This window comes from Prinia subflava, chromosome 1 (assembly GCF_021018805.1).
Source record: "Prinia subflava isolate CZ2003 ecotype Zambia chromosome 1, Cam_Psub_1.2, whole genome shotgun sequence".
In the NCBI taxonomy this organism is placed as follows: domain Eukaryota; kingdom Metazoa; phylum Chordata; class Aves; order Passeriformes; family Cisticolidae; genus Prinia; species Prinia subflava.
Window position 1 is genome coordinate 84821523 of NC_086247.1, and position 26612 is coordinate 84848134.

Here is a 26612-nt window from a genome sequence, read left to right on the forward strand (position 1 = left end):
CCTCTTGAGCTCTGTCAGGCTTGGTGGCCACTTCCCTGGGGAGCCTGTTCCAGTGCCCAACCACCCTCTGGGGAAAGAACCTTTTCCTAATATCCAACCTAAACCTCCCCTGGCACAACTTCAGGCCATTCCCTCGGGTCTTGTCGTTGCTGTCTTTGCCGTAGTCAAAACCATTATAATTAAGTTTGTATTTTTTCCCTTGCTCCTCATCCACGGGGGAAACCAACTCCCGCTTTCTCCTGACGCCCTCAGGACCTCCTGCTCCACGTTGGGAGAGAAGGGAGGCGGGAAAGGGGCGGAGCCTCTCAGGAGGGGCGGGGCCTCTCAGGAGGGGCGGGGCCTCTCAGGAGGGGCGGGGCCTCTCAGGAGGGGCGTGTCTCCCAGTGGGGCGCGGCTCGGGGCCCGTCCGTCTCCCCCGCCCGCCTCGGTGGCTCGGCGCTCCCTCGATGCGCTCGGGCGGCGGCTGGCGGCGCCTGCGGGCGGCGGGCGCGGGGCGCTGCCGGGAGCGGGGCGGCCGCGGGTGCCGGATGCGAGCGGCGGCGGGCGGTGAGTGACCGGCCCCGGCCCCCGCCCCAGCCCCCGTCGGGCGCTGCGGGGCGGCTCCGGCCCCTTCCCTTTTCCCCCCACCCCGACTCCCCGGGGCGGAGGCCTTCCCTCTCCCTTCGGCCTCCCCCCGCCTTCCGCTCCCCGGGCGGGGTCGAGCGTCGCGTCCCCGCCCCGGCCCCGTGGGAACGGAGCTGTCGGCGATGGCTCTCGGGGCGCAGGGGCTGTCGCTGGGCTCAGGCCGTCTCTCCCCCCCGGTGACTTCCCGGCTGCAGCAGCTCTTGCTCCTCCCCAGCCCCCTGCCAGGAGCCGGGGCACTGCCGGCAGGGCGGGGGGTTCCTGCACCTGCGCCTTCCCCCGGGGGCACACGGCGTCCTGCCCGGTGACGCTCCCGTGCGAGGTCGGGCCCGGGCCGGGGAGCCCTTCCCAGCGCTGGCGGCGCCGTCCCTGCCAGCCAGGGCCCGGCAGCAGCAGCAGGGGCAGCTCCGTGGCCTTTGCCTGTGTCTCGCGTGTGTGACAGCGGCCTGGGGGAGCCCGCCGGGCTGCACGGGCCGGGCTAGAGCTGTGCCGAGTCCCAAACTCTATTAGGGACATCATCCAGTCCGACCCGTGTGAAATGGTGGAGTCGTTCGGCTCAATGAAATGTGGGTGTGCTGGGTGGGGGATAGAGGAAATAAGCAGGATAGAGAGCTGAGTCAAAGCTGCTTACTTGAAGGACTGATTTTTTTTTAGGCATTTTGTCTTATTTTTAGTTTTTTTTAAATTATGCCGTCCAGTTTTCAGATACATCTCTCCAAAATTACTGGGTACCTAGGCAAGTGCAGTAAGAAAGTAGCATGGGAAGGAATGTGGGAGGAATTGGAATAACATGCTGGTTGAGACATGGTTGCTGTCATTCGTATCTGTCTGGAGATATTACTCTTCTCTAAGACTTAGATTTTTTGTTTTTTAACTTCCTACCCAGTTCTAGATTTCTGCCTCGTTTGGACTGCCTTGCAGTCTGGAAGTGTCCATGAGCTGGGTGACCAAACATCTTTCCTCCTTTCCTCTTCAATATCCTAATTAGGAACCTGAAAATGATCTCTTAGCAGGGTGTAGGTGTCTCAAATTTGGGATGATCTTGTTTTCAGAAGGGAGTTTCCCATTCTGTCCAGTTTTATCATTTTTTAAAGTAGTCTTCCTTCTGCAATTTCCTCACTTATTGCAGGCTAACAGCTTCTAACCATGGACTGAAAAGCTCTGAGTTAAAAGCCAGTAAAATATTAAGCCATCCTAGCTCTGACATCAGATTAAATCGAAACTCCAAATATTCATTATTTAGGATGTAGTTAAAATCATAATCTCACTTCAGTTTTCCAGGTTTTCTGATAGTTCTTATAACAAGTAAACAGTCTCCTTTCTCCTTTAGTGATTTCTCTGTGTTTCATTGCTACAAACCTTTTTTGTTGTTGTTGTTTTTGCTTTTAATAAATTGGTTTTGCTTACGATGAAATTGTCAGAACAGTTAATGGACTGTAAATAAACAGACTTGTGGCTCAGGAAAACAGGTCTGCTTTCTTCCTTTACATTTTGCTCACCTGAAGAAGGAACGCTCTATAATTCCTGCTTCCCTGTTTTTATTGTATCTCATCGCAGCTTGCACTGACCCAGCAAGAAGCAGCAAGAGGCACGTCTTGTCGATTTCTTTCCTATGGATAGCTTAGTTTACAGTTCTCGTGGTTTATGCCCACTCCTATGACAACAGTGTTTTTACTTAGATGGGATTTCTGTTGTTTGCAACATCACTTAAAACAGATGTGGTTATTTTCATTTTACTTGTTGGTCTTATCTCAGTGAAAATTAATTTAAGTTGTAATGGTAAGGGCAGTTTTTTAATGGAAAACATATTTTAGGATGTGTCAGAGGTGAAGCAATTTAATTAAAAGATTATTATCCATCAAACTTACGCTGGCTTTTAAAAAAAATATTAAGTTGTATTTTTGTGGTCTTCATTCAATAAATAAAAATGTTTCTACAGACTTGATACTTGAGGGTTTTTTTAATGCTATAATTGCTTCTTCATATTTTAGAGTTAAGTAGTAGTCTAGGTTCATGAAATTCTAAGTGAATTGAAAAAGAAAAGTTCTAATCATAAACAGTAAAAAAAATCTACAATTGCAGGATTTCTTGTGAGAGTGAGCAAGGGTTTTACGCTAGCTGTTGAGAGCATTTGAGGCAAAACTGGACAGTAAAGACATTAAAATCTGTAATTCACCAATTTTTTCCCTGAGGTCCTGTTAGAAAGAAACTGTATCCACTGATACACTCCATTCTTTATTATGCTGCTCTTCCCAGAGAAGCTGGACTAAAGCAAAATAAGTAGGTTGACTAGAAAGGCAGAGGCCACTGACCTCTTTTATTAATCAAAACTTTCAGATATGTTATGTTAAACCATACTTAATCAATTTCTTTCAATGTAGTGGTATGTTTAGCTGTAAATTCAGTAAGTTGCAATCACTGTACTTGAAATTAAATATCAGTTTTCAGTTATTTTAATTCTGTTTATTCTGCGCTTTTTGGCTTTCCAGCTTCACTTAAAAAAAGAAAACAAGAATGAAAAAAGTATTTATCTCATTAGGATGGTGACAGAAGACTGAATATAAAAGGTTCTTAAAACACAGATTCTGAAAACTGGAAAATATCCATGAAATAATATACAGTTAGAGTTTTGTACACCAGGACAAAAGCCTGTGAAGCACATACAGATGCTACCTGCATGTATTTTGAATGCCTGTAGGTCACTGTTTATTTATGCAAACAGGCAAAGAAAACCTTCTGCAAGAGAAGTCAGAAGTTGTGGACTGGAAAATAGTACTCAGAAGACTGTAGATGTTACAGTGAATTTATTTTCTATGTGAGTTTTTCAGACAGAGTGGAACCTACTGCTGTACTTGAAGCCAGCTGAAGGTTCAAAATCTGAAAACAGCTGAATGAGTATCTTTTAGCAGAAGTCAGATGTTAGCTCTTCAGCTTAACTTTGACCTTCTGTCTTGGACCACCTACGTTCTGTAAATCTGGGCTGTGCAACATTGTCTTTCAAATTACTTTTCCCGGGGGAGAAATATGGTGTTTGGTAATGGAGGGAATCTTGTTTGTAAAGGTGCTCGGAGGATGAGGGATGATGAGACAGCACATGCACAGCGCGGTCACGTCAGATTCATGTTTCATCTTCTGTGCTGAACATGAAAAAAAAGGTCTGTGTTTACAGCTTGTAAAGCATGAGTTCAGAAATCTGATTGATAAAAATTTTTGTACCTTATTGAAATTTTTTTCAGAAAATTTCAATCAGCATTTCAGTTCAAAAGCACATGGATTATACTCCTAGTATCAAAAGTTATAAGGAGAAGGGAAGGGCAGTAGGGAAAATAAATCATTTTTGTGATATCCTGGAGTGAAAAAAAACCCCTTAAAACTTCACTAGAAACCAAGTAATGACAGGATTATCTGCAAATAATTATTAATTGTGTGATTGCCATGTTGCAGGCTTTGCGTAGGTAAAGGTAAAATACGTATTTAGTATTTTAAACGACACCAGGTCATATACCTCATTCCTCTGGAGAAATTCTTTGTAATTGTACTTTCTGTATTATTTTGGGAGTATTTAGTGCTTTTTATCCAAAAAGAACTTGGTCTGTGTAGCTTTTTCTTGACTGCAGACGTTATTAATCTGCCGAAAGTATGTTCAGCGCTTTCATTAGGAAATACTGTGATTACGCTTGGTGATGAGTATGCAAGCCTGCTGGTGAGTGTGAAAGCCCAAGTTTCCGTTCTAATGTTGTTTGCTTTGTTTTTAAGGCAAACAAAGTTTCTGAGACACCAAGTCCTTAATGGGTCTGGTTTTCGCTTGGCCTTAACGGAATTGCAAATTCCCAGATTTTCAGTTTTATTCTCAAAGGCAGAGCTTAGGCTATATTGTGCAGAAACCAGTGGGGTCTCTGGCAGTGTAAAAGTGTCTGTGGATCAGATTACAGTATAAATCAAGCATTTTTAGGTATATTTAGACTTGGGTTTTTTCCTTTGGGAGCGTTGGTAACCCAAAAGCGATGTACCCCATATTTGGAAGTTCATCGAAAAACCTGCATTAGTTAAAGATTTAGTCTATGCTAAGTAAAAGTTCCTTTTTAAATAGCCATAATTTAGTTCCTTTTTGTGTTGAGGACAAACTAAACTGATTTTTTTGCGATATTCATAAAATGTCTCAAAGTTAAAAAGCAATTACTTTCAGTTTTCTGTTTAAGAATTCTATGAGTCTTGTGGCATTTCGAATCTCACAGTGGTTTTAACAGGTGTACCTTACTTCTTGCTGGAAAACTGCGCATTAGACTTTTGGCAAAAAATTAAGAAGCTGTATATATAGCAGATGTGTTCTTTGCATGCTTCCTTAAAGAGAAGGCAGGGGAGATTGTCAGTCTCACTGCTCTGTAAGCGTGATCGCTCCATACAGGAGATGGGATTTTAGGCAGACGAGTGGAAACGAGGATTTGTAAGGCAAAGATAGGCTTTTGTTAGAAAAATACCTTTGCACACAGTCTGTCAGGGAAGTACTTGAGTGTGTGCTGTACCATGTGAGTAAAGAAAAACGCTGTAGCTTACGGCTTGAGTACTTCCCTGAGCAAAGGCCAGAAAAAGGTGTTGGGGAGAGAACATGAAAAATACCAGAATCTCGGTAACACAAGAGTATGTCTCATCTTTTAAATATTTTTGAAACAAAAGAAACTGCCAAAATAGCGACACAGTAAGTGTTAAGTGTGGCAGTCCTACCTACAAGCATCCAAATTAAAACTTCAACCGTGTGAACTGTGTAATTACAGCGGTTAGATAGTGTTTTTATAAAGAATATTGTGTATAGTTACAGGGCTCAGGAAAAAAATCTGTGGTGTCTTGTTTCTTTTCTCTAGAAAAAAAAAATCATCCCTTTGGGATTCATTTAGTTTATTTTTCTGAACTTCTGGATCTTTCTGAATGCATTTGCATAAACATATTTGAAAGGTTTTGATACTTGAAGTATTGTTTTCGAATTTCTGCCCGTGAATAACATAAGAGTGAGGGATAATGAGGTATTAAGATTTTTTACTGTTTCCCTACTAATTAAATGATGTACAAAAATTAATCATAACTTTAAAACAAAAGAGGGATGAATGGCTTAACTGGAGGAGAGTAGGATAATGACTTCTGGATGAAGCAAACATTGCAGAATGTTGGAGGTAGAAGCAGATGTAGGAAGATGTGCTTTGTGAGAATTTGGAAATTAATGGGAGATTTATGGCCATCTGTGATACGATTTTGTATAAAGCTGGGTTGACTTTATATATATGTTTATGTATAGATGTTTAGGACTTTTCTTTACAATGTTGCTAGATTATAGTGATGTGTCACACAGTAAATACAGAAGCTTTTAACAAGTAGATGAATTAATTTCTGGGGAGTTGCAATGCCATTTATAAGGAAAGTAGCGGAAATTTTGGGGAGAAACATCTGTGTTCTGACTTTCTGTAATTATATTTTCTTCTGTGCTATTGCCCTTTTCTAGGCAAGCCAGTATGACCAAAATAGATATTAGGAAAACTTAAATTGGTTGACTTGAGTCTTGGTTATGAATAGGTGCTGTTACATTGAATATATCAGCAAAAGTGTTCATTCAAGAACTGGTAAAAACCAGCATGTTGACCTAATTAATAAATTGGGGGAATAAATTATTTTCCATGTGAAGTTACAGAACTTTGAAGCTAACCTTTTTTAAAATGTATTTGGTAAGGTGAAATATTTTTTTTGGAATTTTTTCTCAAAGTTTTCACAAACACAAATACATTCATCCAAGATACAAATATATTCACACAATATATTCATCATTGTTACTGACATTCGGATTATTGTAGTTTTGATGGTTTTGTTTAATAGTGGCACTTGGAGATTGTCATTGTCGCTTAGGTAAAAAGATTTTGAACTGAAGTGAAAATGTGACTGTGGTTGTGGGCTGTCCAGATGTGTATGTATTAAATTAAATTTGTGTGCTGGTGAGCTTGATGGGGGAGATTTGTGTGTTCATGGTAGCAGAGCGGAGGGAAGGAAATCTTTTTTTAAGTAGACTCACTGAAATAGATTTTGTGAGTCTTCAAACGTTTTATTCCGCTTTCTCTGTTTGAACAGGTGACATAATTGGCAGATGAAATGATTTCTGAGCTAAAAGAAACAAAGAACTCCCCCCCATTTTAAAAGTCTCTGTTCTTCTGTATTATAGGCTATTGTTGGTTTTAATCTATTTTTAGTGTTTTGCTATTTTTACTTCTTGCTGCTGATGAGTTACAAACTCTTGTGTTAAATGTTGGCTCATTAACTTCCTTCAGGTTGTTTATGATATACAGTGCTAATGAACAAAACTCCATTTTACAATGGACTGTTTTTGGAGAAAATTCAGCGTTTTGATGTCATAATGTCATCTGTGTGGTTGGTTGTTCTTTGTGAGGAATATCTCTCTCCTCTCCAAATAAATAACATCTCAGTACTCCTGATGTAAAAACGGGTCAATAAATAGGTACATTTCACATCGTAACTGACAGGATGCTGTCATTTAAAATGTACAAAGAAATGGATCTGTGCTAGTCTAGATTTTTTTTTTTTTTGACATGTGATAGATAGAAGGTTAATTGATGTTAAATGGATGCTTTGTTAGCCCTTCATCAGCTACTAAACTAGTACAGGAGGAGTGCAGATCATTACTACAAAAGGCCAAGGCCAGTATGTTTTCTTAGTGAGCTTTATAGGTCTTTTTTCTTATCCCTTCTTTCCCTCCTTCCCAACCACACAAAACATAACCAGCTGTAACGATAGGAGGAGAGAGCAAGCAGCTTCTCTAAACACACACACACTCTCGCACTCCGGCCCCCCTCTTTCCTCCTCATACCTCAGCAGAGTGACAGCTTCTAGATGTTGCGTGCGAGTGAGTTCAGCTGGTGCTGTGTGGTCTGGGTGTGTGGTCTCCAGCTCAGCCGAGAGGCTGCTAACAGGGTGGATGAGAGAGAGCAACACTGTTTACTTTAATTTATTTCGGATGCCGGAACTGTGCCCGGAGTTTCTCCCGAGCCGGGTTCCACCGTCAGCGGTGTCAATCCCTCGCAGCTGCAGCCCAGGCTGCGGCGGGCGCTGAACTCCTCAGCCGAGGGCTCTCCCAGCGTCTGCCCCGGGTCCGAGCCTTTTAATCCCTTGTGACTCAGAAATGTTCATGGCATCGCTGGGTACTGTGATCATTTTGCTTTCACTCCGTCAAGATACATCGCCATGAAGATGTACCTTGCTGGGTTAAGGAAAGCGGACCTCTGAGATACTGAGGGGAACCTGCGAAGGCGGCTGTTGTGAAAGCAAAGCTGCTGCACTCGTTCCTTGTCCACCCTAAAACCAAAATGTGTAGTGTGGCCTTCGTGGCTGATTGGAATATTCTGAAGCGTTTTCAAAAAGCGCAGGCTATCATATTATGTCATTTACTCCAAGCTGGTTTTTTTTTCTTTTGGTTGGTTTTTTTTGTTTGTTTGGTTGGTTTTTTTTGTTTTTTGGTTTTTTTGGGGTTTTTTTTTTTTTTTTTGGTGGGTTTTTTGGGGGTTTTTTGGGGGTTTTTTTGTGGGTTTGTTTTGTTTTTGTTTTTTGTGGGTTTTTGTTTTTGTTTTGTTTTTTTTTTTTTTTTTTTTTGTTTTGTCGTTTGCCCTCTCTGTCACAAAATTTGCACATTTCCCAAATTGGAGCTGATTTTTGGCATGTAACGTTGTAGGTTAACATGTTTGTCAGTGTTAATATTGGCTTGAATCAACACGCCGGATATGACAGGGCAAGACAAACGAGGCTTTGTTTTTTCTGTGTGACAGTGAAATTACCCACTTTTTTATGTTTGTTCATCTTTTCATTATAAGTAGCTTAGTGGTGTTATGAAGAGTTTCTTTCCCCCAAATGTAAGATTTGTGAGCACTTCTTGTTTAAATTGACAAGTCTTCTTTTATTATTTAAATAAACATGCATAGATTCTTAATATCACTTGGAATTTCAGCATTGTTTAGCTTATTCACTTCCCAGTCTTTTCTGGCAGGCTTGCAGGAATGGGCTTTATATTATTAATGCAGTGTTGAAGGCTGTGGCAATTCTAGGACACTGAAGATCTCCAGAGGGGTTAATAAATGTCAGTTATTTTCACAGTGCTGCTTTTTAGATGCTTTTAATTCTTGGTTTATGTAGATTGTCTATCTGAATTTATATTGTTGGAAAGATAAAGCACAGAAAAGGTTGTAATAGTGTTTTTCATCATTTTGTAATGGTTTTAAGTACAAACATCTAGGAAACATTTTGCTTTGTTGTTCTTCTTGGGGTCATTTGCTATGTCCCTTCACTGACTTTGTCATAGTGTGTTGTACTCGGGGGACTCTCTGGGTTTTCTAGTGAAAATAAATTATTAGATTTATGTACTAGAAGCACAAGTTTGTGTAGTTTAAGGTTAAAACACCATCACCTACCTTCTGGAATCTGAGTATTTACTGCTTGTTTAAAAAGGTATGTTAAAAATCATTTTATCTGGGAATCATTTAATGTTGTGATGTTAGTGTAACTCATGTATTGCTTTCAGGTTGGTTTTCTTGTGCTTTCTTTTAAGTAAACAACAACATCTAAGGCATAACTGTGAATTGCGCATGGATGATGCTTTCTTGTTCCTGCCTCAACATTTTTTAAATTGTATTCTGTCACATATATATGATTAAGAGCAAATAAGTATCTGATACCTGGAGGTTTATATGCTTGCTTGTAACTTAGACTTCTCAGTGATGACAAATTGGGTTTTTCTTCCCTCCCTTTAGCTTTTAGATAGCTTTGATTCCCTTTGCTAGATAACCATGCCACTTGTATTGACCTTGAGTCTGCCTTCCTCCAAGAGAATCTTTTAAGTTCAGTGTTTGTGAAAAAGTATCACTGAAAACATTAATTAAGCTGAATTTTCAGTCACTGGAACCATCTTGCTATTTCATTTTAGAAGTCAGAAACTCTGTTTTAAAACACTTCACCTGCTAATTTTTCCCATTGGTGAAATCTGTAAGGTGACAGCATATTGTTACTCATCTTCCAAAGTTCCATGCCTTCAAGACGTTTGTAGTTTCCCTTTGGGATTTGAAATTACTAGCCAATTTAATGTCCTTCAATCCTGAACTTTGGTTGTTCCTGTAATTAGTATTTTGGTCATACTTCCAGAGTGTAGTAAAGTGTAGAAAGCAGTAGTTGCTTTTCAGAGCAGATATAGTAGCTATTGGCATTTTACTATGGGTTTCTCATTTGTTTGAATGAGGAAACATATGTAAGAACTCTTATTTCAAATCGACTTTAAACTGAAAGCTTACAAAACTAAAACTAAAAAAAAACCTAAAAAAAAACCTAAAAAAAAAACCAAAAAAAAAAAAAGGAAAAAAAAAAAAAAGAAACAAAAAAACACACCAAACAAACACCAAAAACAAAACACTTGTGCTTTCCCTTATGCTGGGCCATATTTCATTGCTTCATTATTTATTTTAAAGTGGATTTTCTTAGGATAAAGTTGGAAGATGTCATCTCTTTAGCAAGTTTTTAATGCTCAGAATTGTCTGGATTTTTTTATTTTTAACCAAACCTTTGAGAGGACAGTTTATGTGAGAAACTGGTGTAAAGACAAAGATGTTGTTTACGAAAGGCATTTTTCAAGAGGACTTTGTAGTAGGTGGTCTTCACAGAGGCTTGCTAACTCCGTGTGCTTTTATTACGAGAGTTATGACAGAATAATAGAGTAGCATGGGCAAGGTCATGGGAGCAGTCAATCAGATACCCATGTTAAATTGTTGAGGAGATACATGTTAAATTGTTGAGGAGAGACTGTGAGGAAATAAAGTTAAAAAAAAAAAGAGTGGAGAGAAATAAAGAGGGAGAGAGGGCTCTGCTAATGTAGAAGATTGTCCATTGTGAAAAACAGTCTTGTTGAAACCTCTTCAGTGAGCCTGGCTCCTGAAAGATCTTGTATAGAAAACTGTCTTTCTGCAATCTCTCCTTGCCTGCATGAGGATCAGTCCTTCAGGAAGAGGGCTGTTCAAAAAAGAATACTATTTTATGTGTAATACATATTTTGTAAAGAATAGATTTTATCTTTAGGAAGACATACAGAATTGCAACAAAAGCTCGGAATTAGGTGCCTGTCGTGTTCTGTGAAATGAAAAAAAAAATTTTTTGTCAGATTTGCCTTAAATATTTTTTAAAGAAATTTAGGAACTTGCCACAGCAGTGTAGGGGCTAGGCTTTCCAGTAAGCACCTTGGTCATGTTAGCTATTGACATCTGTCCTAAGAAGGAGAGGAAATACTGTAAATGAATTGAAGGTTCCCAAGCATTTGCTTGATATTTATAATAATGACATATTACAAAGAGTTCCACTCTTTGAAATAAATGAAAGTAATTGCTGTTTAAAAATAATAATAATAGAGCATCTCAGTGCTGTAGTCCTTTGAAATGTGTTGAGATTTACTGTGGTATTCTCATTCCAGTGAGGTATTTTAAAGCAATTCTGCAGTAAGTATGGAAATACTTTAGAAGAAATACTAGATCTCAGGAGGCTCAGCATTTTTATTACATTTATTTAGCTCATCATGAAGGGGGATCTAGTGCCAATTTCTGAAATCCAGAAGAAGATGTTGTAATATTACTTTTGAGTTTTGCTATTGAAACAAGCCAATTACCTGTGTGCCGGGGTATTGTGAAAGCAACAATAGCTGCAATGCAAGGGAGGTACAACATTTGGGAAGGGGTCAACCAAACAATACCACACAAATAATACCACAGTAGCTTCTATTTCATTTGTGTTTCTCAAGGTTTTTTCCTCTCCATATTACCTCATGTTCCTGAAGATGGCTTTTTTTGTCAGTGTTACTGATTATTCCACATGAATACTTTAAAAAATTGCTCCAAAATAAAAGAGGTGTTTTATATTAACTAACTGGTGTCTAGACATGTGTTGCTTCCTGCAGAAGGTGGTTTTGTGCATGGGTGGACGTAACACCGCTGTTCCTTTAGAGCTGTTGTGTATCCTTGATCTCTGCTGAGGATCTGTGAGAAAAGCTGCAAAGACTACGTAGATAAGATTCTGAGGAATAGACGCAGTTTGTTCTCCTTCTTCTTGGTAAAATTAGGGACCTGATTCTTCTCTAGCATCATATTTCTATTGTACTGCCCACTGTTTTGTTGGGCAGTGGCGTGGTGGTGTAGTTTTGAATGTAGCGCGGATGAGAGGAAAGCTGGAGAGGAAATCCTTATGACTCCAGGATTAGGGATGGTGACAGAACACAAGGTCTGTCATTTTCACCTGTGGTGAGTAAGTGGATCAATAGTTGTGCAGATGATATATCTGGACAAGAAAGCTTGAAGTGGGCGAGGTAAGAGGAATTACCATGGTGTCTGGATTTGAAAGGAGGATGGAATAGTAAAATCCCTCTCTCCCCACTTGAACTTACGGGTAAAAAGAGGGATAAGTGACAGGGTGGGGCAGAAACAGTTTGTCTGCAAGATGAGGACCTGGCCCCCGTTTTGGAGTGAAGCAGGGACTGTCTCTGTGTAAGGGAGGAGGAGAAGCCAGTTCAGTGAAAAAAATATGAGTAGGGCACTAGCACAGAGCACGGCCTTCTCGTCTGCAGCTAGAGATGACTGTCAGCTGATTTCTTTGTAATCTGGTGATACAGTTCTTTTCTTCTGTGCTATTCTACCCTTATAGCCTGCATCTGTTGACTACTTGCTTCTCCAGCCTCATGTTGGGTTCATGTAAAATGTTCCAGTATTTCACATGTAGGACTATTAAGAGCACCCATATAATACTATATAACTTTTTTTTTTTATCACTTGGTTGTTTGCAAAAAAACCCCAGAAACCAATGTTTTATTAAATGCATTATGTAGTTTTAAATGTCAAGAAATATTATCTGGTTTGCCAGGTAAAGATACAAAGCCAAACTAGATACACGTTGTGTGTGTTATCGTGGGCCCGTACCAGCATTGCTTCATACACTGGACATGGCTCACATACTGCAACTTGCTGTGTTCTTCCTTGTTCAACATGAATTTACATCTCTTATTAATTGCCCACTGTTCAGTCTGAAACATTCTCTGAAGATTTTAATATTTCTGTTGTCTTCAGGGTATGTAAAGGCCTTTTCTACGTCAATGAATTTGTTGTCAAAAGTAGATTTTGAGATGAGTGATAGCATTCCCATTTTAAATATGTAAAACCAAGAAACAGACATTTAAAATCATATTTATAGAATATTTATAGAATGGAGGTGGTTGTTTAGTACCCAAATATTTCAGAGCATTGTGCAGTGTTCCCTGTATTCAGGATGCATTTCACACTGACTTCAGATGTGGCTGTGGGCTTTGAAGTTGGATCAGAATTCAAAGTTTTTGTATAAGTGATCTGCTATGCACCTGTGATATGGACAGACAGAGACAGGAGATCCTGGTCTGAGGGCACTATTTGATTACTTTTAGCATGAGATTTTCCTCCCAAATTCTGCCTTGTTTGTTTCCATCTTCATTTTCAGTGTGTGTTCCAACTTTGGAATGTAAGAAAGAAACCAGTCAGTGGGAGCTTCTTTGATTCTCATGTCAGGTCTAGATACTACTGCTGAAAAATATTGGGAGGCTGTGTAAAAGCATGGGGTATGTTGGTACAAGGAAGGTATTTTGTACATGCAGAAGCAGCTGAAACAAGTATGTCTTAGTTCTAGTATGTCTTAACTGCAGGTACCTGGAAACTGCAGTTTTGCAGCCATTTATTGTTGGAGATGATTTAGAGAGTTTCTAGGTTTCGTGGACTTGACCATTTGCTAATAAAAGTAGAAAATACATTTTGATTCAAAAAACAATAGCTAAGAGGAGCCTTATGAAGCTTGGTTTATATTCCACGTATTTTTACCAACCTGAACTTTCAAAATTGTTTACACTAAAGTGTTGTGTATGTGTAATTGAGGTTTTGGAATGGTGGTGTTATTTAGTAAGTGTTGTAATTCAGGTTACACTTATCATATATATATCATCATACATATATATACTCAGCTTCTTATAGCTGTTTATAGCTGCAGAGCTACACAAAGGAAACTGTTAATAAAAAACAGGAATTAGTGATCAGTTGCATAGTAAACTAAATGTGGACCCCATTACATGGGTACCATATTTGTGTTTGAGCTATAGAGCTTATTAATGACAAAGCTAGTTAAACTGGTCTGAGTTGACTCAATTTCAGGCACAAAGGAATACTCTTCTGGAAATGCTTCTTTGATAATTTTATGTACATTGTTGATATGTTGGGGTATTGTTTGTTTTGTAGATGGTCTCTGCTAGTGTAGTGTTTGCAAGTCATGTTCTAATTTTCTCAGTGCATGTTGACATTGATGCTTTATGCAAGTAAGTGCTGAGGGCTCCCTCACATGAGACTATGTCAGTAAGTCTTATTTTGATGGAGAAGTTATCCAAATATGTAATCATAGTCTATTACTTAACTTAGATTAACAGTTCTGAACTTGCTAAGGAATACAATGATAACTTTCAAATAGCAGGTGGAATAGACTCATTTGAATTCTGACAAAAGTAATTTGAAGTCTGTGTATACATCTTCATTAAGCATTCTGAAGGTTTAATATTTTTCTGAATGTACTTCTTCTTTCTTTCACAAAGCCATATTTAATTTATTTAAAAGTGTAAAGAAGGTATAATTTTTCTTTATTGTTTTATATGTGTCAAAAAAGACTTGCAGGGTGGTGTTCCATATTTATATTTCCCTACCATTTTAGAAGAACAGATTTAAATTGTTTTAATAATTTTATATGATTTTGGGGTTTTTAATTTATTCTTTCTTGATGAACAGATAAAAGCAGCTCAGATAGCAGTAAATGAACAGTCATCATGTCTCGAGCACGGCAGCCCCCACTTGTAACCGGTATCTCTCCCAATGAGGGCATCTCATGGACAAAAGTGACAATTAGAGGAGAAAATTTGGGGACTGGACCTACAGACCTCATAGGTAAGTTGAAAAAACATCCTTTTGGTACTGCAGAAGGTAACATTTTGGATATGATCAGAGATAAATTTTTTGCATGATAGAATCTGTGTTGGATGCTATGAGGAATGCCCTTTACAAAAATATACACATGAATCCATAAATTCAGGGATGCTGCCCAGTGTGTAAGTAATCAGAGTGACTGTACCTTTTTAGATGAACCTTTAATGTAGCTCAGCATTCTATGCTGAACATGAAGACAGAGTGAATGCTTTTTGCAGTGTACTAGAGGAGGGTAGATGTAATAAGATGCTCCTTTGTTACTTTCTCAGGAATTGAGAATTTCTACATTGAAATTTTCATGTCGGAAGTGTTTTCAGTGTGTTCAGAAAGTCACTGCGATTGCTATGCCTTGAATTAAAGTCAATTTGTGTATCTGTAGCAGTTATGACAAAGCAGGTTCAGTGATTTAGCTATACAATATGTGAAGAACTCTTTTCATTGCTCTTTTGATTTTTAACATGCTAATTTCATTAAAATCATCATAGCTCTTGTGCTGAAGGAGGAGACAAGATCTTTTTACTGATTCTCCTGGTCACAGACCTTGTTCATTAAGGCTCTGTTGCTTCCTTTTCAGGCTGAAATGTCTTAACTTATTTAAATTTTATGCATGTATCCTTGGCCTTTGTTCTTGTTCTTCAGTGAATCTCTTTTATTTTCACTACCAGTTGTGGGTGACACATCTTGGTTGTGTCCTGTATTCAGGATGTGCATGCCCTGTGGCATAACACTGTACTTTCACTTTTGTTTTGTATTTCAGCCGTAGAGCTGTTTTCTGTATAACTCCTACTGAGAATCAAACTAACGTTTTTGTTGTTATGCTTACTATAATTCCATGATTAAATGCATGAGGTTTAGTAGTCAGTTTGAGCCTGCTGTCTGTGAATTTAGGGTTTTGTCTGGGTGCATCTTGTCATTGTTCCATGAATTTCAGCTGTTGTGTTATAATATCTACTTTACAGTGCATCACCCAGTCTAATAAGTTCTGGCTTGCATTTTTCTGGGGTTTATGGTCTTCATGCTCTGAATAAATGAATATCATCAGCAAACTTTATAATCTCTTTATCTTGTCATTTATAAATGTACTGAACATAAGTGATCGGGGCATATACCCTGTGGAAACTTTCCTCAGTTAAAACACATCATTTATTGTAACCCTGTTTCTATGTTGCTGAGCTATTTATCCATTAGAAGTTTGTATTCTATAGCTGCTTCATTTTTTAAGCCTTTTGAGAAGGACTCTGTAAAATCTACTGAGAATCCAAGTTAACTATAACTACTGGAATTTCCCTTATTTCTTTCATAAGTTATGCATATGTGTACTTCAGTAGTCATGTTGGAGACAATTTGTCTAATTTGTTGTGGAATCATGACTCCTCTGAAGGCCATTGGAATTTTGTTTGGCTTTGCTAGAAAAAATATTTCGCTTCATGGCTGTAAACCAAGGTTCACAAATTCCGTTCATGGCCACCACAATGATCTTTATGGCCAAGCATAAGCTACTGCAGTTTTCTGCTCCACTTCAGTTTGCTGTCTCTCAAAAGGGGAAGTGGTATTTTCCTGAGCTGCTAGGTGAGGTTGTGGTGCACTGTAGAATCCATATTGAGAAATCCTCAAATAACCGATGATGTTAGGGGTGAGTATATTTCTGTGTTTTTGTGTGGCTGATGCACTTCAATAGCCTCAAGTGTTCATTGGTGTGATCCTCTTAGAAATGATCAGAGTGACATTTTTGGAAGGAAGACATGTCCTGAACTGTACCTCTGTATTACAGCTGACCAACTGCTAATATTTCTTCTTCTATTTCTTTCAGAGTAACATTTGTAACACACAGCTGCTAATAATTTTATGCTTTGAGGTAACAGTAAATAATGTGTTGCCTTATTTTTTTCCTTAGCTTAGTTGTCAGCTTTCTCCGGTAAATGACTAAGGCTCCATATATGTAATGATTTCATTTAATGGTTAAATTAGGCTTGTAAATATTCCCTGTTACTTGAATGGAAATACTTGGAAAAGTGAGGCTTTGTCGGTATGAGAGTTAAGCGAGTTTGAGTGAGATGGTCCTAAAGTTTGAGATGCATTAGTGTAAAAGGAAAAGCAAGAAACTTTCTTTCTATACATAAACACAGTATCACATAATAGAAGAACATTCTTTTGGTTTCATTTAAGAGAGAGTCTTCTAATAATTTCTTTGTATCTTTGAAACCAAATAAACTTTTTATTTGTAACTCTATAGCTCATGGTACAAAATGTCAAATCCAGGATATGCCTGTAACATTTGTGTTTTCAAGGTTTAGCTTGTCTTTTAAGACATTTGTAGCTGTATTTTTTAGACATTGTAAAATTGTCCTTATATATAACCAAATTCGGAAAGTCTCTGTAACAGTATTAATTATGCCTATTTATAGAAAGACACATAAAAACTAGAAGCTAAGAATGATGTTCTCAGAGATCTTTGTATCATGCAACAGATTCAAATTAAGTTTTATTTAAAGTGAAGTTTCCTATTTCTGGAGAAAGAAATGTGGTAACTGTGCTGTCATAACTTCTTCCCCAACATGCCTTTGTTTGTTTTACAAATTGTGTTGTGCCATTACTATGTTTCATGTGGTATCTAAAAGGTTGATAGAAACTTAACTTCCTTTTGCATTTTAAAAATACAGGCAAAGGCCATTTCCTGCCATTTCAAAAGTATTGGACCTTGTGATCTTGTTCTCTTGAGAGCTTTTGGAAGCTCTGATGAATAGACAAAAATTGATACAAGGATCTTCAAACAGTTGTTGTTCAAAATCTTTTACACTCCTAAATTACTATAGCTTAATACTGGGTTTTAAAGTATTGCTTAATTTAATTATGAATTCAGAAAATACAGAGTGAAAACATGTTTGGGAATCGTTTGGGCAAAGTATTTCAGTTAGTCTTAGTTCCTGTCACAGTCTTTTTTCCCACAGAGAAGATGCTAGCATAGAACTGTAAGAGATGTAATAATATAACAATATAACATAAGGTTATATAATTGTGTAAATGTAATATGCACCATAATGTATAGGGTTTTTTCTTTTCTCCTGTGAAACTAAAACCTGACCTGGTTAAAATTTTATTAATAAATAAGCAATTTTTTTTTTATTTTAAATCTTTCTGTGTGTATAACCCATTTCATCCCACTCCCCCCCTTTTATTCAGAAAGAATATTTAAGAAACCAATCTACTGTCCTTTCTCAAGTAAAATTAATTTCAGTTGTAATAAGATTCAGTGCCTTTCCGCTTTTTTATTTTTTGGATTTCAATTTCAATTTTTGGCAGGGAGTAATGCATTTTTATGTCTGACAGCCATGAAAACTGCCAAATTTGTCTGCTGTGTCATGTCAGAGACTTAAATTGTGAGAGAAAATAAGTGTGAAGCTTTGGTACTAAGCCATATGCTGACCCTTTTCTGTCTCTAAGTATTTTCTAAAATGGTCAAAGCTTTCTAGAAATTAAAAACAAAAGTCAAGCCAACAGGGGAGGAACTACTCCGCCTGACTAATTTATACTCCAGTACAGCCAACACACTAGTACAGCCTTGTTCTTTTGGACATAAGGCAAAATGCTTCTAGCTAAGGGTGTTATTTAAGAAGAACCTAATGAAGTTGTTCTCTAAACTGATACTAGAGCAGTTAGGATCTTGCCAGTTTTCCAGGACAGCAGAACTCCTTTTACAAATATGGAAATTGTTCTTCTAGGTCTGAGAGAACAATCCATCTATTCAAGCGTCCAGAGTCCTGATCTGATCAGAACCAATCTGTTGGTTGGTAATCAGTTGATGATTGGTTTGATGGATCAGACCAATTTGATGTGAAATCTCAGGAAACTTTGGACCTTATGTTAAGGTGCACCTTGACTCTTAAGTCATAAGAGGTGTTCTTGAACACTAAAGCTTGTCAGTATCTTGTCAGTATGAGAAAAGACCTTTTTGTGTATCATAGTCTGTCATTGTTCGTGTGAGAAAGTGTAGAAGAGGAAATAGATGAGCATTACATGACAATTTTTTCATGTAACAAGGGTGGTTTATTCATCAGAATCAGTCTTTCATCGTGGATTTTTTACACAAGAGATTGGGATGGAATATTTGTCAATTAGTACCACATCAGCCAAAATAGCCTTCTGTGTCCACAAAAACGCTGTTAAACAAATAAGGTTGAAGAGACATTAGTCATTGTAAATATTTTACAGTGTCTTTTTTTTTCTGTGCAAAGACATATAGATTGAAATTTTGAAAGATTTGCTGCATGCAGCTTTTAAAGGAAGTTTCACAGAAATACAATACTGAACAGCAGTTCTCCAGTGTCTTGCAGACAGAAAATCTGTTGTACTAAGTGAAGGAAAAGTCACAGTAGCCCAGAAGTGGTGGAAGAGATTAAATAAGTTTCAAACAGGCACTGTTTTTGTCTCCTGAATTGCCACTGGGGCAAAATACCTGAAGTCACCTAGGAAACATCTGAAAAATGTATTTGTGATTCCTTGGCTGTAATTGACTGAAGGGGACTGGTGAAGGATTATATATTTATGTAAAACACCTGTAGCATCATAAAGAAATTTGCATTGCAGAATTCAGAAGATACTTCTATTCACAGTAGAATATTTCTTTTTTTTTTTCTTTTTCCCAGGTTTAACAATCTGCGGGCATAACTGTCTCCTCACTGCAGAATGGATGTCTGCCAGTAAAATTGTATGTCGAGTTGGACAGGCTAAAAATGACAAGGGAGACATTATTGTTACTACAAAGTCTGGTGGCAAAGGAACTTCAACTGTTTCCTTCAAACTGCTTAAACCTGAAAAAATAGGTATATTTATTGTTCAAATCCACATCTATTTTCTTTGCTGAGCAAAGATGTGACTGAATGCCTCTTTGCATAAAATGTGTGTTTGAAATGGATCCACCTCAGGATAGTTTTCAGTTATTTAGAAAATGCAGAGTATATCAATAAAATATGCACAGAGAGAGAGAAACTCAGGGTATATGTAAAATTATTACTTTTTCAATATCTTGATAAAACCCCCAGTGATGAATGAAAAGTAGCCCTTTATTTTTCTTTAAAGAATAGCTCTAAACTTCTAAAATTTTCAAAAACTTCGTCAGATCCTGTAATTATTCTTAAATGTACCAGATAAATAAAAATCTTGACCAGCTCATGAGCTTTACACCTAAATCCTGAGCTGACAGTTAATCCTTTAAAGAAAGTTGAGTCCTCAGTGCTATTTCTTATTTGTAATTCAAACCATCCTGCAAGACAAAAAGTCTTAAGTTTTTCTCATGAGATGCTTAGCCATTGAAATTATTTTGCCAAGCAGTCTAGGACCTCTGCTTAACCTAGAATCCAGCCTAAATACCCTGTGGATTGAAAATGTTTCGCTCAGAACCCCTCATTGATGAAGCTGGATAGTTATCTTTCGTAACACATGGGTTCCCACAAGAACTGTTTCAGGCTTTTATTCTCAACCCTTCAGTGACAATTAAATAACATGTAACTTCTCCCAGGCTGCACTAATATCTTTATAATAGAAAAGTGAAATGTGCAAGTGCAAATGTGACACAGTGGAGCTTTTGGTGATGAGAGAGGAGAATTCATATTTGAAAATATGGGGAAGTGTGGGGATGGAGTAGTTTGTGGTGTTGAGTATCTGGTGGGTATGTTAAAGGAAGACAAGGCCAAGGGTATGGCTGGCTCCATTTTCAGCTGAGATTCCAGGACATATCGTGCCTCACCTTTATGCATTGTCTGTGCTAAGGCATTGGAAATAAAGTCAGTTCTGTGTCCTTGAAGTCATTTATCTTGGCGTGTGACCAAAGTTCAGTTACCTTTTAGACAGCAAATGGGACAGAAAAGGAATCTTCCCTAAAATACGCAAATTAATTGCTCTATTGAAAGTAGCCAATAACAAGGTTTGGATAGATACCAAAATACTTGCAGGAATGAAAGTACTAATGCTTTGTGGACAGGAAAATGCTCCTACTGTACATGAAACTGTGCAGTCTGCAAGAGGGTAATGTTTGATGCCCAGCTGTGAATACCTTTTCAGCAGCTATAATAAAATAATTTAGCATAATTGCATCCAGGTTGTTTTGCCATGTATCTTTCAGTATATTACCTAGGCATGCATTTTATATTTATCAGGATTTTTCAAATTAATTCAGTATGTTAGAAGTTGATGGTGCTGGACTGCCCTTGTTATTTTAAGGATCTGTGCCTTGTTTTCCCTAGGTATCTTGGATCAGTCTGCTGTCTGGGTGGATGAAATGAACTATTATGACATGCGCACTGACAGGAACAAAGGGATTCCCCCCTTGTCCTTACGTCCAGCTAATCCGCTTGGTATTGAGATAGACAAGTGAGTACCAAATGCCTTTAATCCACTTTTTTAGTGGTTTTCTCTATATGTGTCTTTGTGGATTCCAGGAAAGTTTAATGGTTTGCAGGGCAGGGAAAGATTTAAAAACACATACATCCATTAGCTGCTAGTACCAAGTATTTGGTAGTCAGAGTTGTTAGTGCACATTGTATCCTGCTTCATAATCTTACATTTTGGATCATCAATTAGGACTGTAGATAATCTAAAAGCGTGATATATTGAACACCAGTGATGTTTAGATTTTGAGGATTGGTAAATAACTTAAGGATTCAGATTTATACATTGTAGTTACAGAATACCTACTGTTGCATTTGAGTTTCATGGGGCTTTTAAGGATATTAGATTGCTATCTCTTGCTAAAATTGCACTGTAAAATTCGATCTATTATGCCACATCAGCTAGTTTATTTTATTGAAATACTAATACTGTTTTCCATCCCACAGTCTTCTTTACTTTAGTTCTTAAGTGTGGTGGAATTTATGACTTTTTTTGTCTTAAATAGTAACTTTATACTGAATGATAAATGGAATTAGAGGTCTTTAAATGGGACACTCTTTGAACCTGCCCAACTCTTAGAAATAGCATCAGGAATACTGCTCTCAATCAGGATGCCAGCTCTACCAAACAAAAGGCTATTTAAAATGAAACTATTACTAAGGTCTCATCTGCCAAATACTCTTGTTTTTGAGGGGGGAATGCATTGAAAAGAATCTGCAGTGTCTGTTGATACCATGTTCTGATGAGAAAGCTGCACTTTCCCAAAATACATATGGGATTTCTAGTGGCTCCACGTCACCTTCCAGCCTCTGGCTGTGCATTTCTTTCCTAGCTTGAATATATATATTTTTTTTTCTTTTCAAAGTACTAACCTATTTTTTTGTAATAAGGTGGAGATTTTTATCTCTAAGTACTTTTCTTTAGCCTTTGGTGTAACTTCTGACAGGTAATTCTTTCATGTTCCTCAGTTTTCCAATCCCCAACAAAACGTGGACCTTTGTACTGTTGGCAGTATTCCAGTTATTAGAAGACTTTCTGTCGCTCTTCCACTTTCCTTCCCCTTCCTGTAAATTAAAAACCCCGTGACAGTCCTTTTTACCACTGTGCTGCACAGCAAAGAGCAGTGAGTGCTTTGTTAGCTGATTCTCTTGGGTCTCTACTTATAGTTAAGACATGGTCTGTATGATAGATTAAGAATTATCACATAGAAAATTAAGCTGCATTAGTTTAGGATTTGCTTAATTTAGAGTTATCTATTTGAACGTTTGTTAAATAGAAAACCAGCTATGTTGTATTTTAAATGTTTTTTTTCCAAGCATTAGAAAATATGTAACTGAAACCTGAAGTTTCGTGTGAAAAGACATAAATCAGAAACATGTAAATACAGCTAGGAAATAACCTTTTGTAGAGGGAAGGAATTACAAAATCTTTGGGCAAGCATATCAAGCCTAGTTCATTGTTCTTGGTCTCCCAGGTTCATTGCAGGAGAAGCAGGAAGGTTATGGCAAGCACCAGTTTGAGATGTAACACTGATCTGTACAACAAGTAATTGTGTAAAGGAATTGAGGGGTTATGTTGTGCAGAGAGAGTAGAAGCCTGGTCAGCCCTCATGCTGTGGTTGACAGCACAGTTCTGACTATGGATGAACATTCTGGGTTTAATTAAAGAGTGCCTTCTCAGTGGAAATTTTTTCAGTTTTCTTGATAAATTGGAGCAATGTGAGGTTTATTTCTATGAAGTAATCTTTATTCCCATATAGATTAGCTAAACTCATATGTTTGCAAATACTTAACATATGGAATGGGTAAGTATTGAGAAGTTGTATGAGGGAGTTAAAAAAGGCAATTGTAAACTAAGAAATAAAAAGCATGAAATTAGTAATAACCATTTCTTGATATGGGAATATTATTCACCAGAAGTGATAAAAATTGTTAGGATACTTTAAAATAAAAGACATCCTAATATGATCCTAATAATATGCAGATAGGATCTGCAACATTATGGATCCCTCTTTTATTCATACCTTTGGTTTCTTTAAACTTTTTCTTTAAACATGTGCAGATCGGAATGTATTTTAATTCTGAAGACCATTTGACATTGGTCTAACTTGTTGGGATTTACAACCCTTGCAGCCTGATGGCTGACAAGGAGGGAAAGAAGTGCTTTGTATTGGTTATGCAAATAGCGGTAAACAAAAGAAACGTTAATCGAGAAGCTCAGGGAGAACAGCAGTGAAAAACAGATGTGATAAAATGGAATAGGAATAAACTATATAGGAGCATACTGAAGAGAAGGCAGAGGAAGGTGATTAGAACTACAGACTGAAAAAGAAAGAAGCCATTCCTGTAGAAAGCGATTATCAAGCATTAGCAAATGATACAGAAAAGACATGCTGCACCCTGGGAATGATTTAGTTGTTTTTTGGAGGGGTTTTGTTGGTTTTTTTTTTTTAATGTGGGTTATACTTGGTTTTAAAAGTTCCTTTTGTGGCTTTCTTAAGCTTTTTTATGATATTTTGTCCAATTAAAATATGTTTAAAAATTATTGTAGCTTTTGAACCATTCAGGTGGATGTTTTCAAGGTGCTGCAAATAAGACCTCGAAATCAGAGAAAAAAAGACCTTGTAAGTAATGAAAAGAAGAGCTGCAGTACAGCAGTTTTCTGAATTATTAGGCATGCACAGAGACAAAAAAAGTTATTGAGACTCAGTAGATAGAACATTAAGAGTTTAATTGGGAGTGACTGAGACTTAAGTGAACAAAAGATTTGAACTGTGAATTAAGGGAAATATTTAATGGTGGGTCTGACATTAATAATTAGGATACTGCCTATAGATATATTGCAGGAGTAACATATATACTCAAAATGCACACTGGAATTGTCTTTCAAATTCAAATGTTGCAAGGATGCAAAAAAGGTAACTAAGTATATACAGTCATCCTCCTGGCTGTTCTTTTACATAATCAAGATATTTAAAATTTTACTTGTATAGTCAAGATATTTTAACTCTACATGTGTACATAATGTTCAGGCCATCACCTTTCAGCCTGCAGGTTTAGCAAGTAGTAAGTATGCATAATTGCTGGCTGGTAAGATCTTCACATTTTCCAAAAATTAATTGCAGTTCCTGGGTCATGTAACTAAGAATCTCAGCTGCTAATAAAAAAATCACTTATATTGTAATGAAACCTGAACTTGCTGAGTCTTGTGTTTTGGTGGTGGTGACGCTTGAAGTCCCAAATGTATTTGCAGAAGAGTGTTTGCACATGTTTGTTCTCCTCCCTTCCTAAAATTTGTTCATTCATCTTCTAAAACACAGAGCTGATCCAATCAGATAAGAGTCTTTTGGCATTGATGTAGCTTAGTGCCTATTGTGTTTATGCTGTGAGATATTCAATTCCCATCAAAAAATAGGTATTTAAAATACTTAATCTTTGAGTTCAAGTTTTTAATTTTTACTGATACAAAGGTTTAGTGTCCTATCACTATCTTTATGCCTGCATTCAGTTCAGAGTGTGTCTGTGCCACCTTCCTCCCCAAGGAGTTTCGTGGCTGTGGTGTTACACAGATGTAGCCAGGAACCCTTACAGAATCATTGAATCATAGAATGGAATCACAGAATTGTTACAGTTGAAGAAGATTTTCAAAGACACTGAGTCCTACTTTTGACTAATCCCTATCTTGTCAACTGAACCATATCCCCAAATGCCATGTTCAGCCATTTCTTGAACATCTCCAGGGACAGTGACTCTAGCACTTCCCCTGGTCAGCACATTCCAATGCTCGATGACCCTTTCAGTGAAGAAATTCTTCCTGATGTCCAACCTGAACCTCACCTGGCACAGCCAGATCTGAGGGTCAAGGTCCAATAGGGTTAGGGAGAAAGGGGGTAAATAGGAACCGAGGGGAACCAACAGGGTAACAGGGGTGGAGTACTGTGGCAAGAGAGAGCCAATGGGGTTCAAGGGAAGGAAGAACATTCTAGGAGGGGTGCATATCTGGTGAACGAGGGTTGAACAGGGTGACATAAACTTAACAAACCGATAGAAAACAAAACCTAAGAGATACTAACATGTGGCTGCAAAGGCCCGTGGGAGGAAGGTTTTCCTCACTCTAATCTAGAGGGGTGTTTCTCCTGGTGGCAGGCCCCTGGGCCTCCACAGCCCCCACCTGGCTACAGCCTCCTTCCAGGCATCTGTGGAGTGTGATAAGGTAACCCCTGAGCCTCCTTTTCTCCAGGCTAAACACCCCCAGCTCCCTCAGCCGCTTCTCACGAAAGTTACTTTCTAGACCCTTCACCAGATCTGTTGCCCTTCTTTGGATGTGCTCCACCATCTCAATCTTCTTCCTGTGTTGAGGGGCCCAGAACTGGACACAGCATTCAAGGTGCAGCCTCACAGTGCTGCGTACGGGGGGACAGTCCTGGTCCTCCTGGTCACACAAGTGCTGACACAGGCCAGGGTGCCCTTGGCCTTCTTGCACATGTGGGCACACGTTGGCTCATGTTCAGCCACTGTCAGCTAGCACCCCCAGGTTTTTTTCTGCCAGGCAGCTTTACAACCACTCTGCCCCCAGCCTGTAGCTGCCTGGGGTTGTTGTGACACAAGCAAGATTCAGCCTTGTTGAACTTCATACAGCTGGCTTCAGCCCATCAATCCAGCCTGTCCAGATCCTTCTGCAGCCTCCCTACTCTCCAGCAGATCAAAACTCCTACCCAGCTTGTTGTCATCTGCCAACTTATTTAGAGTACACTCAATCCCATAGTCCAGATAATTGATAAAGATACTTCACCAGACCAGCCCCAGTAAAGACCTATGAAGAATCCCAGTAGGAGCCATCCAACAGCTGGAAGTAACTTTATTCACCACCACTCTCTAGGCATGGCCATCCAGTTTTTAATCCAGCAAAGATTACACCTGTCCAAGCATTGGGTAACCAGCTTCTCCAGAAGTCTTAAGTAGGTTGCAGGAAGAAAGAGTGTGCAGAGTAGTTGTCTCAGTGTGAGAAATGTGGAACTTGGTGTGAAAATTCTCATCTTTGCAGCAATGTGGCAGTACTTGGATTGGTTTTAGCAGTTTAGAGCTCTTACAAAAGCAGGTTGGTAACTCAAGATCATTCAGGATTTTGTATGGTTCTGGGAGAGATTGTCTCATAGACACTGGTTGAAATATGTTGATTGAGAATTTACATCTGTGTGAAATTTGTGAATGAATTGCTTGTTCTGATGTATCACATACTTCCTCCTCCTGCATGACAAGTCCTTGTTTTAACCAAGGGTTCTCTGACTCCTCTAACTACTGTCAGGCTAAGAAAATTCAATTCTCTGCAAAACAGTAACATCAGTCAGACGTAGTGGTGGTTAGAAAATTTTTGAATAGTGTTTGTTGTTTTGCATGTAGCAGAGGTCACTCTGATGGATCCATCTTGTACATGAAAGCAAAGGCTGACATGCTAAGTACATTCCATATACTTCTGTATCCACCCACTCAATACAGATGCTTCCCTCTTCCCACGCCAGCTTCCAAAACAGTTCATCTGGGAGAAGGAAACAGATGA

General features: G+C 38.4%; 1 protein-coding gene across 1 annotated transcript in view; it reads left to right on the forward strand.

The window, feature by feature from the left end:
* Positions 1–373: 373 nt before the first annotated feature.
* EXOC2 (exocyst complex component 2) overlaps positions 374–26612 on the forward strand; it is a 127705-nt gene continuing 101466 nt past the window's right edge. The window contains exons 1-4 of the mRNA XM_063401340.1: positions 374–546; positions 14478–14633; positions 19316–19492; positions 20912–21038. Of these exons, the coding sequence (XP_063257410.1) occupies positions 14516–14633; positions 19316–19492; positions 20912–21038 (422 nt within the window). The 5' untranslated portion in view covers positions 374–546; positions 14478–14515. The remainder of the gene's footprint in view (positions 547–14477; positions 14634–19315; positions 19493–20911; positions 21039–26612) is intronic.